The following is an 18,736-nucleotide window of genomic DNA, read 5'->3' on the forward strand; positions in this document are numbered from 1 at the left end:
AATGTGTGCAACACTGAATGACAAAAGAAGAGGCCAGGGCAATACCGATATGGGCAAGTTTTACAGGATGCAGACAGGTACTCATCTCAACAGACGGCATTTCAGCGGCGACGCCTATTGACATTGCCGCTTCTCGGCAGCATTTTGGCGGATGCTCGTCCGCCGCCACGGTCCACCGTGGCTCGTCGTCTGGTTGGGGACCACTGCTTTACAGGGAAAATAGGAGTATTACAAGAGCTAATCACAGGAACAATAATATCTTGCTGTAACAAAGAATCTATTACTGGGGCTATACTTTTCTCTGCATAAGGGTGCAGTGGGTACTGTGATTAGAAGGGTCAACCAGGATTTTAACTGGCTCCGCAGTTTGAATCTGCCCCACTTCGTTTGCATGCTGAGACCAAAGGCAAGCAGGCACTTGTGATAACAATTTAGCAAGGTCATTGCTGAGAAATGTGTTTACTTGAACTGGCTCCTGAGTTTGGAGAGTGGCCAGTACCAGATGAGTATTCTCATTAGGAACTTCTAAGAATACGCCATCTGGTGTACAATAGCTAGTACAACATAATTTACATAATAAATCTCTTCCTAATAGGTTAACAGGAGAAGTTGGACTAAGCAAAACTGCATGTTGGTCCATAATAGGTCCCACAGAAATAGAGAGAGCTTTGGTAACAGGATGGGGAACAGATTGATTTGAAATACCAACTGCGTTAACAGAAGAAGATGACAAGGGAACAGAGGAAAACTCAGCAGACCGTAAAGCAGATCTGCTAGCGCCTGTATCTACAAGACAAGCAACAGATTGTCCTGCAATTTCACAATTTATGTGTGGGCCTTCTTGATGAATAGGAAGCAAAGGATTCATGATGCAGTTACGTTCCCTCAGGCTGTCCTAATAAGGATTATTTTGTGGCACAAAGGTAGGTGTATCAGGGTTTGGGAAAGGGGGTGGAAGGTTCAGAGGTCATTGGTTCGGGCATTCGTTTCTCCAATGCCCCTCCTGGCCACAAAAGTTGCATGTGGTGTTCTCTGATGGGGAAAGATATGAGGGACCTCTCCCTCTTCCTCATCCACCCCTCTATTTCCCATGGCCTTTAGGCTGATAAATTTGCAGCTGTAGGGCCAAAAGTTTTGTTTCAGTGTTTTCCTTTTTCTGTTCTATACAGGCAATACAGTGGTCGGCAACTGTCACCAATTCAGAAAGAGGCTTAGTTTGCCAGCCGATGCATATTAATTTCAACTGCTGCTGAACCTTTGGCGAGAGTCCCTGAACAAAAACAGCCCCTACGGCTTCCTTAGCATTATCAGCTGGTCGAGCAATTCCCGAACGCTGTTCAAACACCTTTGCTGGTCTGTCTAGATAACCGGCGGGGGACTCGCCCTTATTCTGTTTACAGTTGTTAATCTTTGTCCAATCTGTCTGTCTAGGACAAATTTCTGGAATGGCAGCTGCTAGATTTTCCCTAGCTCGAGTCAGGGCATCCTCCTGTCCTGGTTTGGTAGGTGGCACTGGGCTTTAGCAATTAGTCGCTGTTGCACTTCACATGGTATAACTGCTCACAAAAGTTGGTTAATGTCAGCCCATGATGGATTATAACACTGAATCACTGTCCGGAGTTCCTCTCTAAACTTTTCTGGCTCCTCTCTAATTTTAGGGAACTCCTTAACCAGATTTTTAAGATCCCCCGGTGTCCAAGGGGCATGCACTGTGACCAAATTATCTCCTTGACCAGGCAATTGTCTTAAGGGAGCCTGGAATACCCTTAAGTTATAACTCCTAGTATGTTTGAATGGCGGGCTAATATTCTCAGAGCCAAGCAGAATATTGGATGAATCAGGAACAACCCCTGATTCATGACAATTGGGCAGTAAAACGGAAGACTCCCCGCTCCCCAAGAAAATGGCTTGCAAATCCAGTACTTAGAATATATGGGTTAAAAGGGACCTCAGGAGGTCATCTAGTCCAACCACCTGCTCAGAGCAGGACCAATCCCTAGACATTTTTACCCCAGATCCCTAAATGGTCCCCTCAAGGATTGAACTCGAAACCCCAGGTTTAGTAGGCCAATGCTCAAGCCACTGAGCTATCCCTGTCAGTGAGGATGATACTGCATCCTGAAGTGTTGATGAGGGAATTGCTTGTGGGTGAAGAGAAGAAGCTGGCTGTAAAACACTGCTGCCTGCCTAAAAATCATTAAGCGGCACAGCCTGTGAAGGGGGAGGAAGAAGGGGAGGCACTGCAAGCTGCCGAGCAGCGCTGAAAAAGTCTACAATGTCTTCAGCAGCTTCCTCTTCACTCTCAGTCTTAACTAATTGGGGATACAAAGGAGCTGAGGGAGGTAATGAGATTGCTCTGGCTGGAAAGCATCCAGATGCCTTACACCTGATTTTTAACTCCTCCATTTGAGTTTTTAAATTCTCCTGGGAATCTTTTAAACTTCTCACCCCAGACTCATGGAGTCTTTTGGTAGTTTCCTCCCACCAATAAACAAACTGTTCCCACTGCCCATCAGGGATTTTAGGTGACACAAGAGCGCCTCTGAGGTGGACAATCTTATTTAAATCGAAGGTACCTTCTAGAGGGAATGGTTTAGATGGAACATCACGCGTGTAAAAATTCCAATTCTCTAAGTACTTACAAGTCCCGGGACCATAATGCACATACATAAAATAAGCAGGCGTGCCTTTCGGTGGAGCGGGAGTAGTCTTGGACTGATTTTCAGCCATTCTCTAAGCGTGTGGGGGTGCCCTGTCCGCTGCAGCGGCTCATAACGCTAATTACCACACCACTCCTCGGGCACTCACACAGGAAAGATTTATTGAGGATGTCCACGACCCTCCTACATCTCCTTTCAGCAAAGAGCATCGGCTAGTCTCAAAGAGATGATGCCGCGTACTCTAATTGCCTCCGGTAAGGTGATCAGATCAGTCAGTGGCTCAGGCAGGGAGGAGAGGGGGAGGAAAGATGTGGTCACACAATCCTAGACCCAGGCAGCCTCCTCGCTGGTCATGCCATGCAGAGACAGCCCGCCTTGGGTCGGATCTTTTACCGATCCACTAAGATGCAGTCACCAAGCTTGCGTTAGAGACATCCTCGTTCATGAGCTTTTGGCTTCACAGGGAGCTCTGGGCGTCTTTCGATGATCCTCATTCACACTAGTTGGCACACACACACGCACACCCCAAGGCCTCTATTCCTTCATGATGCATTGGTTTTCTCCTCTTTTTATCTTTTTTTTTCTCCTTTTTTAGGAGCAACATCGGTTCGAATCCGAGTCACGGCACCAAATATTGTGGAAGAAACAAAACTCCACTCTCAGGTTGGAAGCAACAAAATCAGAGACAGCTTTATTCAAGCAATTGCAGGGGAAGAATACAACTGGCAGAGAGCATCTCTGCCTCAGTTTCTCCAAAGCACAAGCCACATCACACATGCATTTATACCTCTTTGTGACATGCATGAAATTAAAAACATCTACATTTTACTTAGACTATTTGCTATCTAGTCCAGTATTTTCTCACTTTCTCTTCTCAAAAACATTGTTATCTCAAGGCTCGGTCACACTGACTAGTCTGCTGTTTTTCACTCACTTCTGACGTGAGCCCTGCTTCAACAGATCTCGCGATATTAGGCTAAGACTTAGCTCAACAGTTGTTCTGTCTCTGACACTTAAATGGCTGCACTTAAACCCTCTCTTTCTTTCCCTGCTTCCACACTAGTTAACCATTTTACAGAATGTAACCCTACTGGTGATATGGATGCCAAGTTGGAAGAATCCAAATTTCAAGTGGCCACAGCCTAGAGCCGAGAATATTCCCCGACGAGCAAATGTATGGGAGCCATTGTGGGAGCGGGTGCAGCCAGCACTTTTTAACGTGTCCTTTCACTCTATTCCATGGGTGGTACCCCTCAAGGAATGGTGGGTGGACCAAATTCATCCTAATTGTAGTATGTACATAAAAGGATTGAAACAATTCAATTGCTGGGTGAGGGGACACACCTGGAATCATTGTTGGAAAAGGGGATTGTGGGCAGTGGGGAACACTATGCTGGGTACATGGAATCTGGGGGACAAGTGAGTAACCAATCAATTAGTAAGCCAAAATGTGAGATTTCAACAACAAATTAATGAATGAATGGCACATCAAAGATCGGCAGTTGCCACAAGGTGGAGGACAGCAGTAAAGGTAAACTTGCAGTTAACTCATTGGGCAGGGGACCTGGTGACATGGATGGGGGGTGGCTTCAAAAGATGAACATGGGGAGAAGTATGTGTAGCTATTGAAAATACTCAGTTAATAATGTTAATGGATATTATGAGAAATGCGTGGTCAGAACAATGGCCTTCGGTGTTAAATCGGGAGACTAGCTCATATTTATCCACACTTGCAAAAACATACCCATCTACCAGGAAAATAACATCCCTGACCTGTGGGGACAGTTCTTGTGTAATTGTTACTATGATACCATGTAAAGGAAATGCAAATAAGATGGTCCCCTTAAACCCTATGGGAGTAACTAGGGAAGGGGGAGTGCATTGGGAGCCACTAGGAAATAGGTGTGTGTGTGGGGGGTGGAATGGGGTAAATTGGACGGTGTAGCGGGGTGGTCACCCGCTCCTGGCCTGAAAGGTTTAACAGCAGCTCTGGGAGAGGGCTGTGGCAGGGGAAAACCTGGGCTGATTGGGGGAAGCAGCCTCAGCTGGGGGCCACGCCCCAATCAGGCCCTATAAAGGCCAAGGAAGCCAGGAGCTGAAGGAGTCTCTCTCTGCATTCAAGGAGAGAAGGGCCTGGCTGCAGGGAGCTAGAGACAGGGTACCTGAGTGGAGCAGGGCCGGGGAAAGGCAGAGGAGCTGGGGAGCTCCAGCCTGGAAAGCCCCAGGCTGCGGCCTAGCAATGGGCTAAAAGGTACTGGGGGTTGCAGAGGGCAGCCCAGGGGTAGGCAAAGGCAGCAGCTCCAAAGCCAACCTTGCCTGTGATGAGTGGCCTATACTGCAGTCTGCCCCAGGGCGTGGGGCTAGGTGGTGACTGGCAGTGGCCTTATTCTGAGGCAAGGTGGGGATAGTGGGTGGGGGTTCCCTGGGGAGGGGAGACCCAAAGAGAAAGGGGTTACTACCAGGGGGCAGCCCCCCAGATAAAGGGGCACCGGGGTCCTGGGAGTGACATGGGGGCTAGCGATAAGGTGGATCACCGACCTGCAGAGGGCGCTCCGGAGCTGGGATGAGTTAATTCCCAGAAGTAACCAGCGGGAGGTGCCGCAGGGGTGAGTCCACACCCTTACAGACTGACATCACATTAAGGAGTTGTGTATCCAGAGGAGGACTATGGATGTGCCCCTCTCCTATGACTCTGGAGGAGCAGGATCAATGGCCTATTGCAAAGGGGGGATTTAGGGGTAATGTATATGGGGTACGGTGTATTCTGTTGGCACTGTATGCAATCTTGCAATATAACACTAGGAGGCAAAATCCTTCCAGTATACAACCAAATTATGAACTTCTATACACTGCCACCTGGACTATGGTGCACCAATGGATCAGTGGACTGAATCGTTGTAAACAATCGAACCAGCACCTACTACCCCATGCCGTACCAAGTAGTTGAACTGGTTTGGACAATACCAGATTTCACTGTGGATATTCAATGGGCACACAATACGGACAAAGGTACACAAAAATTACAAGAGCAACTTGCTGCAGGCGCCAACAGTTGGACACACTTACAATACACACTACAGGATGGCGCTGACAACATTTTAACCCTGTCGAAGGAGGAGAAGCAGTGGTCTTGGTGGTGGCCAGGATGTTGGACCATACTGCAGTGGTCAGGACTCTCGGTGTTGCTGTGGATGATCATAGCAGCTGGTGTATTGTTAACTCTATTTGTGTTACGTTGTATATGGAAACGATCAAGGGGGGCACAACCCCCTAGAGAACAGCCACTAATTATAACCTATAAGTAATGTAGTAAGCCCTCCCCCTCAGTGTACTAGGCAACCTGGACCCAACCTTCTCAGACCCACTCTAATGGGAAGTCTGCAACACTAATTGGAATAGGTGTGGTATGCCCGTACCAGAGAAGGTGCAGGGCATGGTACTACACAAGGGGCAGTGGGACAGATGGAGCATCAACATATTCCACCGTGATGCCTGGCCCTATCAGGAAATGTGTCGCCATCTGTCCTATGCTTTTCCAGGGATACCTAGGCAGGAAGATCCCAAAAGAAAAAAACAGGGGTGGAGTGTTAGGATATAGATATTCAGGCCTGTCTGTAAAGGCCTATACTTTAAGAATTGAGGTATATGTTTAACATTTAGCTAGTTATGGAGGTATAAAAGAAAGAATCAAAATCACAGTCTGCCTGTGTCTGGGCCTTCTCTCACTGTGACAGTCTGAGGCCTGGTTCTTAGGCTCAGGCCTTTGGCCAAGCAGCAGGGGCAGCTATAAGCCAGGAAGTGAACGGTCACATCCTCACATCCCAAACCAGCCACACTGAAATAAGGGGGTATTGGGCTGTTAGGAATACAACCCTGTCCTGATAGTGCCCATCACCACCAGAGAAAGATGATAAAAGAAAACTTAGTTTGACAGCATCCTGTCTGGCAAGAAATCACTTCTCAATGGTTGTGGTGGTGAAATGCTCATTTCAGTATGTTTTATCTTTATGGCCCCCACTTTTCTATTGTTAATCTGCCTGGTTCTCTAATTGTTTCTGTCTGCTGTATAATTAATGTTGCTAGGTGTAAGTTAATTAGGGTAGTGGGATAGAATTGGTTAGAGTATTATGTTACAATATGTTAGGATTGGTTAGATAGATTTCAGTAAAATGATTGGTTAAGGTATAGCTGAGAATTTTCCTTCGGACTTTGGGTATTGTTGCTCTCTGTTCACGCGAGAAGGACCAGGGAAGTGAGAGGGTGAAGAAATAAGCCCTCTAACATCCTGGTGCCGTGACTCGGATACATCACATCGGATAGGTGAGTGGTAGCCTGTAAGTCCCTCTCGCCAACAGTCCATGCAGCTGCTTGGAGGGGATCTGGCGAACTCTCGTGATGGTAGTTGCAGGTTCTGGCAAGCTGAGGTAATGGAAGCCGATCTCCTCCAACACATTATCAGGCCCCAGGGGTCCGGAGAGTAGGTACTCCCTGAGGGGGCCCATGGCAGAGACAGCCCAGCTCAGAGGTGCATTCCCAGGATTTGCCAGAGTGCCTAACCCCAGAGAGAGAGAGAGTGAAACCGTCCTGGGGGGGTGTCACGCCGAAGGAGGGTTACTCCCAGGGGCCATACGTAGCCAAGCAAAAATGAGTCCTGTGAGTCCGTGACAGCTGGGTGCTAGCGAGAGACTGGCCCTGCCCGAGCTGAGATCAGGGCCCCGTCATGCCGGGCACTGCCCAGGCACAGTGAGGGGACAGGCCCTGCCCTAGCTGGGATCGGGGCCATGTTATGCCCGGCCCTGCCCAGAAACCAGCTGCAATCAGGGCCTTCCCGGGGAACGGCAGACGTGAAAACTGATTCTTTACTGGACACAAATAAGTCATAGTTGTTATTGGCCCTTTGTTAAAAAAGTAGCAGTGACAAAAAATGACACATGAAAATCTATTTCAAGTAACAGCTTGTAAAGAGGGAATTTTACAGTCGGATGCTTTTGGCTTTGGAGTGAACATGTTACCTTCAATATATCATTGTTATTAAGAAGTTCTAATCACGTGGCACTGATAGACCTAGACAGAGACCAGGGCCCGTGGTGTGTCTGGGCAGACACACAGCGAGAGACAGTCCCTGCCCCTAAGAATTTATAACATAACTAGCCCATGGCACCATTATTATCCCAATTTTCAAGGTGAGGAAACTGAGGCCAGACAGTTGCAGCAACTGGCCCAACCTCACCTACAGCAGTTTCAGTGGAGCAGGGATTAGAAGCCAGGAAGCCTGAGTCCCAGGCCAGCACCTTAGACACAAGCCCATCGCTAGTCTCCCGCCAGCTGCTGCCCCTGTGCTTGAAAGTCCTGTCCATGTGTGAAACGAGGGGGTGAGGGCTCAGGCAGGGTAGAAGAGAGACGCTCTATGGCTGAGGGGTGAGAGGCTCTTTCCTCTAGGGACAGTGGGGTTTGGGAGGGGCAGGCTTTGAGACCCGGCTGCAGAGGACTCTGGGATACCTCCCCACAATGCAGTGCTCCAGCATCTCCAAGGCCTAGTTGACTCCGCCCTGAGTCTGGGGCAGAGCAGGGATTTGCACCCAGGTTTCCAATGTCGTGGGTCCAGCCCTGGGCTGACCCCTTGCCTCCTTCCCTCCTCACTGTGACCCCTGCCCTCGCACTGGACGAGCCGGAGACACCCAGCCTGGGCCCATGGCGCGAGGGGGCTATTTCAGCTGGACCTCAGAATATTCTGTGTCCGGGGCCTCCGGAGGCTCCCCCCCTTTCCGCTGCAGCTTGGAGAAGTTGATGGAGGCATATTGCAGCTCGTCTGGCTTCCTGGGGCCTAGCGGGGCCTGTGCTGTGGCAGCCCTGTCCTGGATGCCTTTGGTCCGGCGGGCGGCTGGAGTCTTGTGATGCTGAGTGAGAAGCAAGGCAGAGACACCAGGCAGAGACTTGCATCCACCCTGCTGAGCTGATCGCATGGGCTGCCCCAGGCCTCCTTTTCCCCACCCTCCCTGCAAATGCATTTCCTACATCGGGCGTGCACTAGCAAGAGGCGTGGGATTGGGTGTGTTTCACACTCTCTACACACATGAACTGATCCCATACCACCACCAGCTCGGTTAATGCATTTGCTGCCTCAGCTGCATAGGCCATGTATTATCAAGATGCATGGTCGTGTGTGCATTTCATGCACTACACATGCAGGATTTCATCTCATGCAATTCATCGCAGAACAGGTTCAGCAAATGTATTGATTGGATTTCATGCACCGAGGATGCATGAACTGCTCCCAGGCAGCTTGGGGCAGCACTGGTTCAGTTAATGCATTCACTGCATTGCCTGCACCAGCCATGCATTAGCAAGATGCATGGGGCTGTGCGCATTTTATGCACTGTGCATGCATGATTTGATCCCATGCATCTCATGGTTGCACAGCCCATGTTGATGCATTTTCTGCAGGGTGCATATATTTGCAACAGACAAGGTGCACCCTGCATGCATTATCTGAGCATATGCACCTAATACTATAGCAGGCAGCCGCATAAATGCATTTCTTGCCCAGCTGGTGCATTCGGGAGATTTCCAGGGGTTGGCAGCATAGCAGCCCCAATCTAGTCCCGTGCACTTTGTGAATGCACATGACTGCATTCGCTGCATGTCCTCCCCTCTGAGCGAGACCCGAGGGATGAGGTGCATTTTCTGCATGCAGGAGCTGATCCCACGCAGTTCGGGGAGCCCAGGCTGGTGGCAGGGGTGCATTTCTTGCACCGGGCATGGGTGGGGGGTCAGGAGCCCCAGTGAAAGCCTGGCTTATATTCATGCTTTCGTTAAGGGGGTGGGAATGAGAAGAAGTGGAGGGAGCAGAGAAGGGGTGGGGTGGGAAGGGCAGGTGCCCCGCTCTCCCAGGTACATACTATGGGGATGGTGTTGACGTTAATGTAGATTAGGCTGCCATCGTCAGCTGTGTGCTCGTCCTGGCTCCCGTTAGCCATTTCCCTGGCCTCAGCGCTGGGGGGCACCAGATCCTGGCCCCACAGCCTGCAGGGAAACAGATCAGGATAGATGAATGAGACTGGCGGGGATAGAATAGCCCCATGGAGAGGGAGAAAGTGGGAACACGAGTGGGGGAGGCTCAAGCACAGGGGACTGTGATAGGCCAGGGAGAGGGGCTGGGGGGGATCTCACTGTGGGGGGGGGGGAAGGGCTAGAATACCCCAGAGGACATGGCAGGGGATCTCAGTGGGATCTTGGAGGGGCAACTGGGGAGGTGTTAGACTTACTTGATCACACAGAGCCTGAGAAGGAAGAAGACAACGGAGACCCCCAGCCCACAGGCCACCCCGACGCCCAGCAGCTTGCCAGGCTCCTCTGCACCTGCAAAAACACACAGCACAGGGGCACGGCTCGGAGAGAACCCAGGAGTCCTGGCTCCCAGACCCCCCCACCCCCTCCAGACCCCACTCCACTCCCCGACCTGGGGACAGAACCCAGGAATCTGAATGTCTCACCTCTCTGCGGGGGGCTGAAGTCAAAGTGCAGGGCGGCGTAGGTCCCGTGCGGGTTGGAGCCGAGGCAGAAGATCCGGGGGCCCCCGTCCCCGCTCCCCATCCAGCTCAGGGTGCTGACGGCCTCATCCCCCTGGGCCCACGAGCTGACCTGCAGGGCCCCCCATGACCCGTTCCCAGCTAGGGGCTCCCGTCCACCTGCCACTGGAGCTGGGGTGGGGGGTGGGAGCGCAGGGAGCAACTGCAGCTGACGCTGGGCCCCTGGCACTGGCAGGACGAGTTCAGCCTGGTCCCCAGCCGGGGGCTGTCTGCGGAGAGCAAGAGATACAGGGACAATAGTCAGAGAGAGAAACCCAGTGGCAGGGAGTACCGCAGGTTAACCCCACTAACACCCAGTGGTAGGGAGTTGTGTGGATTAACCCCACTAATATCCAGGGGCAGGGAGTCCCACAGGTTAACCCCACTCACACTCAACGAGAAGCTGGAACATTCCCTGGGCAGTGCTCTCCTTGTTCTGGGCCCAGCACCCGTACAGCCCCTCGTCCTCGGCCGTCACGTTGGGCAGCTCCAGCCGCAGCTGATTCTCCCCTGCGGGGTGGGCACCCTCAATCGCTCGGCCCACAGTCACCCAGCGCAGCGCAGCGGGGGGGCTGCTGGCGGCAGAGCAGAAGAACCGCAGGGAGTCGCCCTCCCGGGCTGTGAGCTGTGAGCCATTGGCCACCGAGGTGCCGGGATCTGGGAACAGGAATAACACAGAGCCACTCACAGCCTGAGCCAGCCAGTCCCTGCCAGGGGGCCGGATCGGGGCCAGCGCCCCCTAGAGGGGAAAGGCCACATTCCCCACTCCCCGACCCCTAGCGATACCTTGGAATTGCTGGGGGTCGCTCCTGTTAGCTCTGGAGACGGTGATTTGCAGAGTCCTCTCTAGAGCTGAAATACCCATGGCTACATATTAGATTGGAGAGCACCCCCCAATGACCCTCTGCTCCACAGCCAAGCACCCCCCAATACTCCCCACACACCCCGCAGCCTAGCACCCCCCATGGATCCCCTGCCCGCCCCCTGAGCCCCAGTGCCCCTTGCTGAGCCCCAACCCAGCCCCCTGCAGCACAGCACTGAACCCCTGTCCTGATCCTGGTGGCATGGAGCCCCCTAGCGCCTTACACTGCACGTGCAAATGCAGGGCCCGGCTGGCTGATCCATAGGAATTCTTTGCCCAGCACCGATACTCCCCAGCGTCCCCTCTGCTGAGATTCGGCAGCTCCAGATGCCCAGCCCATCCCTGTCTGGAGCTCAGGGACTCGTTCCCCTTGGCCCAGCTCAGGGTGGCCTCGGGTCTGCTCGAAGCCTCACAGCTCAGGTTCAGGGAGTCGCCCTCCTGGATCTCCAGAGACACAATGTCACCCTCAGCTCCCAATGGGGCCGGCCCTGGAAGAGACGATCAGGCAGGTTAGCCGCCCCCCCCCCCCCCCAGAGCGGGGTGCCGCCCCCCTCGGGGGGGGGGGTGCAGGGGCTGTTTATACAAGGACCCCTCACCCAGCGTGGAGACGTAGCCAGCTCTGGGGTGGGCGCACAATCTCGGTGCCTTTCCATGGCACCAGGTCTCCGTTGCAGAGATCAGTCCATAACCCATCTCCTCCCCATTGCCCAGCGCCCCCTTAATTCTGTCTGGGGGTCTGGAGACTGAGGGAACCAGGCCCGCTCCCCCCACCACTCTCCCCACAGCCGTGCAGCTTCCTTGGGCTCTCCCCTCCGGGCACGGACCAGCCTGGCCCGGCTGAGCCTGGCGCCTGGCCCTGAGCGTGGGCAGAGTGTGACTAGGAGGTGCTCGCTGATTCCCGGGGCTCGCAGCGTGGCCTCTCACCGGGGCGTCCGTTCCTGGTCAGGGTCCCGGTGATGTTGGGGGGCCCGGGCGGGTCTGTAACACAAACCAGACAGAGATGGATCGGGGGGCTGGACAGCACCAGGGTGGGGGGTGTCGCTAGTGATCACTGAGCCTAGACATAGACCATCACTGTGAGCTCAGCTGGGGGACGGGAAAGTCCCTGGAGTGACACAAGACCCATGGGTGGGGAAGGGAAGCGACAGACCCTACTGCGCCCGACCCAAGAGGTGCCCGATGGAACCCAGGGGCCGGGTTAGGTCCGTGCCGGGGAACCAGAACCGTGGGAAATGGAAACCCAAGGGACCGAAACCGGTGGGTCAAAATTGGGCCTAATTGGTGGAGTCACTAACGAGGGGCCGGGCTGCTCAGGCCTGGATACTGGAGCGAGCGTCACTATCTCTGTGCCACCGTCTGCTGGGTGTTCAGTGTCCTGCTCCCCAAACGTGTCCTCCCCAGGACGGGCCAGAACCAGGGGTCTAAATAACCCCTCTCCCGGCTCCGGCTGAGCCCCAGCCATCACCAGGGACATCAGACACCCCCCTCATGGGTCCTTTGCCTTCCCCCTCGGTTCATCTCTCCCCAGCCCTCTCCTTTTGCCCCCGGGCTTGGCTGGCCAGGCCTGGGTATTTTGCAGCCCAGCTGCCCCCAGAGGGGTGGCTAGAAGCAAAACCTGGAACAGCCGGATGCTGGTACCTGCTGGCCAGGCCTGGCAGGGTCCATCCACGCTGCACTCAAAGCCCCGAGCCTGGGTCCGTTGGGTTGGGCTCGCAGGGCTCGGGATGCGGGTCTCTGACTGCAGCGCGGACGTTTCCTCCGAGGCCTGTGTAGACGTTCGGAATCAGGCTGGGGCCTGGGCTCAGACACAGGGGGAAAGGGGGCGGTGTCCTTCTAACTCTCCCTCCGGCTGAAGGGAACAAGGGCCGTCCTTACAGTGAAACCTGATTTGATCCTTCACGTTGCAAAGGCAGCCGCTGATTTTCCCTCTGCCCTGGATCTGCAGCACGAGGGTCATGGGCCATTTAATGGGGTTTTGCCCTGGGGCAGGGCGGGCCGAGGTCTCTGGGCACCGATCTCAGAGCATGTTTAGTGCCGGACAGCGACTGGGTCCCATTAACACTCTGCCCCATATAGAGCATCCACTGATCCCGGCAGAAATGGGAGGGGGTGGAGGAGACACGGTGGGACAGCCTGGGGGGATCTCAGGGGGAACTGGGGTGGCTGGTGTGAGGGGGGGAATCCAAGCAAGGGGGGACTGGAATGGGGGTGTGGGTGGATCCCAGCACAGGAGGATTCTGGGGGCAGGGCAGGTCGGGGGGTAGAGAGGATCCCAGAAGAGATGGGCCTGGGGACCTGGGGGTACAGAGGGAAGGGGGGACCCATAGCCAAGGGGGACAGAAAGGGGTGAAGATCCCAAGAGAGAAAGGGCTGCATGGTGTGGAGGGAAGGGGCCTGGAGTAGAATTGGCTGAGGGTGCATGGTCGGGGGTGGGGATCCCAGCACAGGGCTGAGTTGTGCAAGGGGCTGGAGGGCAGGGCTGGGGAGCCCAGGGGTGGGGATCCCAGCAGATGGGGCTGGGGGTCGGCGTGGAGGGGCTGGGTGTGTCACTCACAGACGATGTGGAGCCAGATGGTTCTGCTGGTGGAAGGTCCCTGTGCTGAGCTGTAGGTGACGGTGCAGACGAGCTCTTTGCCGTGGTCCCCCAGGCCGGGCGTGAAGCTGAGCGCGGAGCTGTGCGCCCAGGTGCCGTTCGCCAGCTGGGCTGAGACGTCCCGGGCTGTGTCGCTGAACGGCCCCGTCCAGGTGACTCGGGGAGGGGTCCCGGAGCAGCGCCCAGGGGACGTGCAGGTCACAGTCACTGGCTCCCCAACCAGCAGCGTCCCTGGCAGCCCCCGCGCCGGTGAGATCTGGATCTCTGGCTCCTCCGTCAGCCCTGAGACACGGGGAGAGAATAATTCGGGGACACGGGTCCTTTCCCGTCTAGGGGCACAGCCCCAATCCAGCCCCAGGGCGGGGACTGGCTGGCTCTGGGGGGAGTCTACTGAGCGGTGACTGCGGCATCTTTTACCTGGCACGGAGATCGTGAGCATTACATTAGTTCCATCGGAATTGGAGTGGTAATTGTATCTCAACGTTCCTTTCTCGAATCTAAAGAAATATCTCCCCGCATCCGTCTGTCGGGCGTCGCTGATTTGCAGGGAGCAGTCGCCGTGCGCTGGATTCTCCGCCAGCTGGAACCGGCCCTGGGTCTCCTGCGGCACCCTCCGGCTGGAGTCAGTGCTGGCCATGGGTGGATCATAGACCACATCAGCCTGATCCTTGTACCAATATCTGTAGAGCCGGGCCCAGGAATTGTCAGTTTTGTATGAGGTTGGGTACATGAAGGTGCAGGGGACGAGAATGCAGAGACCCTCCTGCACCGACACCGACTGCGGCACCCTCAGGGTAAATCCGGGCAGCTGGGACAGGGACCCTGCAGGGGATGGAGAGGAATCGAAGTGGGACCCATAGAGAGCAGAGACCAACCCTGAGCTCCCCCCACAGCTGTGCCGGTTCCCCTCACTCCCAACCTGCAGCCCCTTGTGAGCCCAGCCCTGGGTCCTCGACCAAATCTCACTCCATTTACTCACTCCAGCCTTCCCTACATTGAGCCCTCTGCCCACTCCCTCACCCCCCCCCCCCAGCACCACACTGGGGAATTGGGCTCCTCTCCCTCTCTGGCCAGTCTCCCTTCCAAGTCCTGGGACAGACCTGGCACCGCTTAGCACAGATTCTGACCTTCCCCCTGCACTGGGGCTGCAGATGCTGCTTACTTACCCCTCCAGAGCAGGGCGAGGATCAGGACCCTCAGTGTGGCTGCAGGGAGGGCAGGACCCCCTGCTCTCCAGGGCGGACCCTGAGCTGGGAGCTCTCCTTCCCTGGCATCCTGCTGTGGCAGCAGGGCTCTTCCCATGGCTGGGGCGTTGGGCTGGGACAGACCTAGAGACAGACGGGGGGGTGGGAAGTGTGAGAGCAGAGGCTGGTTGGGGACGCAGATCTGCCTTGGGGACCATCAGTACTGCTGGGCTCTGCAGGGTGCTGATCTGGGGCTGCTGGCAATGCAGTGACCCCCCCACCCCAAATCACCAGATGGTCCCGAAAGATCGTAAGCTAAAAAAATCCTTAAATTGGCAAAAAAAAACCTGAGATTTTCTCCAGGAATTGTGAGATTGGCCAGAAAATCCTGAGCTGGTGACAGAAGATGGTCGAAAGGCATCAGTGCCTGCTTTGCTTCAGTCTTTCCACAAAAAAACAACATGTGAGCGGGCGACCAGCGAAGTTACCACAGACAACAAAGAGGAAGAGCTGCAGATCGGGATAAGTAAAGAACACGTCAGAGATCTTCTGACCAATTTGAATTCAAATCAGTGGGGCAGGAAGCTGTTCAACCCAGGGTGCTGAAGAAATCTTGGAGCCACTGGCAATAATATTTGCAATTTCATGGATACCAGGAGAGGTCCCAGAGTACGGGAGAAGGGCTAACAGAGTGGCCATCTTTAATGGGGAAAAGGAGGAGACGGGGAACTATAGATCAGTCCAGGGCCGGCTCCAGGCACCAGCGAAGGAAGCAGGTGCTTGGGGCGGCCAATGGAAAGGGGCGGCACATCCGGGACTTTGTCGGCAATTCGGCGGCTGGTCCCTCAGTCCCTCTCTTCCTCTTTGAGCTGCCACCGAAGTGCCACCAAAGATGAAGAGAGGGAGCGAAGGACCCGCCGCCGAATTGCCACAGAAGAATGAAGCAGCGCGATTGAGCTGCCGCCGAAGTGCCACCGAACGGCTTTATCTTTTTTTTTTTTCTTCTCACTTCGCTGCTTGGGGTGGCAAAACAGCTGGAGCCGGCCCTGGACCAGTCAGCCTGACCTCAACACATGGAAAGCTACTAGAGCAATGTATAAAACCTTCAATTTGTGAGGACAAAAGGGTGATCACCAGCATGGATTTACCAAGAACAAATTCTGCCAAACCAGCTTGATTTCCTAAATTGATGAGGTAATTGGTTGGGGGCTGGGGGAAAGCTGTGGACATAATATACCTGGACTTCAGCAAGGCTTTTGACACAGTCCCACATGACATTCTCATAAGTAAGCTGGAGAAGACTTCTGACGGAACTCAAATGTGAAATTGCAGAACTACTAACAATGGTATGTAAGCTATCATTTAAATCAGCTTCTGTACCAGATGACTGGAGGCTAGTGAATGTGACACCAATTTTTTAAAAAGTCTCTGGAGGGTGTGACGTTGTGCAGTCTATATGGTTTTATAAAAACTTGATAATAAGTCAATATAATGTAACTGGGATAGTTTTAGAGAAAATATGGTAATAAGTGAATATAACGTAACTGGGATATGCTTCATGCAAAAGGTCTCTTGTAAGGTATCATTACAGAGCTTATAATCTACTGATCATCTGATTTGTATAAATGTACCACTCTTGTATCTAAAACTAGAAATATAAAATGTAACTCTGAGGGCCTATTGTAATTATGTAAAGTGTGGGCCATTAATGAGGGTTTGGAATCTTGATGACTCCCATTGTCTGCAGATGACTGTGTTTACCTGTGAGTCTCCCTGTATATGTGTGTGCTGGCAAGTGAGTAATGAAGTCTTGCAGTGACGTGTGATCATGTCACCTGAACTGGAATCCATCTTTAACCTGGTGCTTTTCCAGTGAGGGGGGGTGGAAACCCAGAGGAACAAAGGGTTCCCGCCTTATACAAAAGATATATAAAGGGTTGGAACAGAACAGAGAGGGGAGAGGAGCCATCATGAAGAATCCCCTAGCTATCACCTGAGCTGCAACAAGAGCTGTACCAGGGGAAAGAATTGTGCCCAGGCCTGGAAGGTGTCCAGTCTGAGAAAAACTTACTGAAGCATCTCTGAGGGTGAGATTATCTGTATTTAGTTTGATTAGACATAGATTTGTGCATTTTACTTTATTTTACTTGGTGACTTACTTTGTTCTGTCTGTTACTACTTGGAACTACTTAAATCCTACTTTCTGTATTTAATAAAATCACTTTTTATTTAGTAATTTACTCAGAGTATGTATTAATACCTGGGGGAGCAAACAACTGTGCATATCTCTCTATCAGTGTTATAGAGGGCGAACAATTTATGAGTTTACTCTGCATAAGCTTTATACAGGGTAAAACGGATTTATTTGGGTTTAGACCCCATTGGGAGTTGGGCAGCTGAGTGCTAAAGACAAGCACACTTCTGTGAGCTGTTTTCAGGTAATCTTGCAGCTTTGGGACAAGTGATTCAGACCCTGGGTCTGTGTTGGAGCAGACTGGAGTGTCTTGCTCAGTAAGACAGGGTGCTGGAGTCCTGAGCTGGCAGGGAAAACAGAAGCAGGGGTAGTCTTTGCACATCGGGTGGGCAGCTCCCAAGGGGGTTTCTGTGATCCAACCCGTCACAGAGGTGATCCCAGCAATTAGAGGTTAGGGTTAGGGTTAGGGTTAGGGCCACTCCCCTCCTCCCCATTCCATTTCTTTGCAAATGGTACAGGACAATGGCTCATCGCACCTCCATGAAAATGGTAAAGGCTGCTCCCCCCTTTCCCTCCCCTACCTAAAAACTCCTCTCCGCTCCTGAGTGGGGAGCTGCCTCACTCCTGCAGCACTCCTAATTGACTGCCCTTCTCCAGGAGGCGGGGCAAGTGGGCAGGGCAGCCGATCAGAGGGGGGTTCCCCCTCTGGGCAAGACTGGAGTTCTGCAGCCTTGGGCTGGTCACTGGTGCAGTGAGCTGGGTGGGTCTAAGCCTGGATCCCCCATGGCCCATGCACCATCCCCCTGCCAGAGCAGGGTGGGACAGGCCCCACTGCCCAGGGCTGGAGGGGCAGGGGCCAGCCCCGAGAGATCCAGCCTCCATCCCCATCTGTGGGGGGTTGCCCTGCCCTGTGAAGTGTCTGAGAGCCCCAGGGGGTCTGTTGTCCACACAGCCCCATGGGAGGCAATGGGGTTAGCGCAGCTGGAGGATGGGGGAGAAGTTTGCACGTATGTGCTCCCCCTGGGGTATCTATAACTGTAGTAGCAGGACTCTGAATTTTGTATAATTTAGAATGAAGGACAAAGAATAATAATGTAGCATGCATTAAATATATTGATGTATGATTTGACGATATTCTCCCAGCCACCCTTTCTGAAAGCAGGAAGGAATGGCCTCTGTGCCATTGGTAAAGATGCATCAGCCAGAATCTTTTCTCTGAAGCTGATTTCAAGGCAGTAATAGGCCTTTAGGGTCACCACTTTGTTGTAGGTTTAAAATTAGCATTTTGAAATAAGTAAAAGAATGCAATGATTGTTTTCTCCTACACTGCAATTTGATGTTCCTGTTCAAATGTTCTGTGTAACTCAATCCTGTTTTGCGTGTGAATGAGGAATGTGTGTGTTAGAAGATAAGTGTGAAGGCCATTACCAGACCAGATGTTCTAAGGAAGGAGCTGAGGATAGACGTAAAGGCACCAGTAGATTGCAACACGCCCTCCATTGAAATGTCAAAAGACGGCAGATTGACAACGCTAAAAGATGGGGCAGGCACCTATCAATGGGGACAAGAGAGCTGTGATCAAAACAGGGATGGGGTAACTCCCTGAGAGACTGATAAAAGAACAAGATAAAGGATGAGAAGAACAATTTAAGAAAACAAGCACTCATCAAACAGT

The 18,736-nt window shown here is 53.1% G+C and overlaps 1 protein-coding gene across 1 annotated transcript in view; it reads right to left on the minus strand.

Annotated features, from left to right (window-relative positions):
• Positions 1 to 8,365: 8,365 nt before the first annotated feature.
• Positions 8,366 to 18,736, minus strand: part of LOC113408099 (sialic acid-binding Ig-like lectin 16) — a 28,426-nt gene continuing 18,055 nt past the window's right edge. The window contains exons 2-11 of the mRNA XM_029913653.1: positions 14,101 to 14,505; positions 13,645 to 13,965; positions 12,015 to 12,068; positions 11,315 to 11,578; positions 10,619 to 10,885; positions 10,403 to 10,458; positions 10,154 to 10,301; positions 9,926 to 10,019; positions 9,560 to 9,683; positions 8,366 to 8,557 (exon numbers count right to left, since the gene is read on the minus strand). Coding sequence (XP_029769513.1) covers positions 8,366 to 8,557; positions 9,560 to 9,683; positions 9,926 to 10,019; positions 10,154 to 10,301; positions 10,403 to 10,458; positions 10,619 to 10,885; positions 11,315 to 11,578; positions 12,015 to 12,068; positions 13,645 to 13,965; positions 14,101 to 14,505 — 1,925 coding nt within the window. The remainder of the gene's footprint in view (positions 8,558 to 9,559; positions 9,684 to 9,925; positions 10,020 to 10,153; positions 10,302 to 10,402; positions 10,459 to 10,618; positions 10,886 to 11,314; positions 11,579 to 12,014; positions 12,069 to 13,644; positions 13,966 to 14,100; positions 14,506 to 18,736) is intronic.

Source organism: Terrapene carolina, unplaced genomic scaffold, assembly GCF_002925995.2.
Source record: "Terrapene carolina triunguis isolate 2854851 unplaced genomic scaffold, T_m_triunguis-2.0 Scaffold771, whole genome shotgun sequence".
In the NCBI taxonomy this organism is placed as follows: domain Eukaryota; kingdom Metazoa; phylum Chordata; order Testudines; family Emydidae; genus Terrapene; species Terrapene triunguis.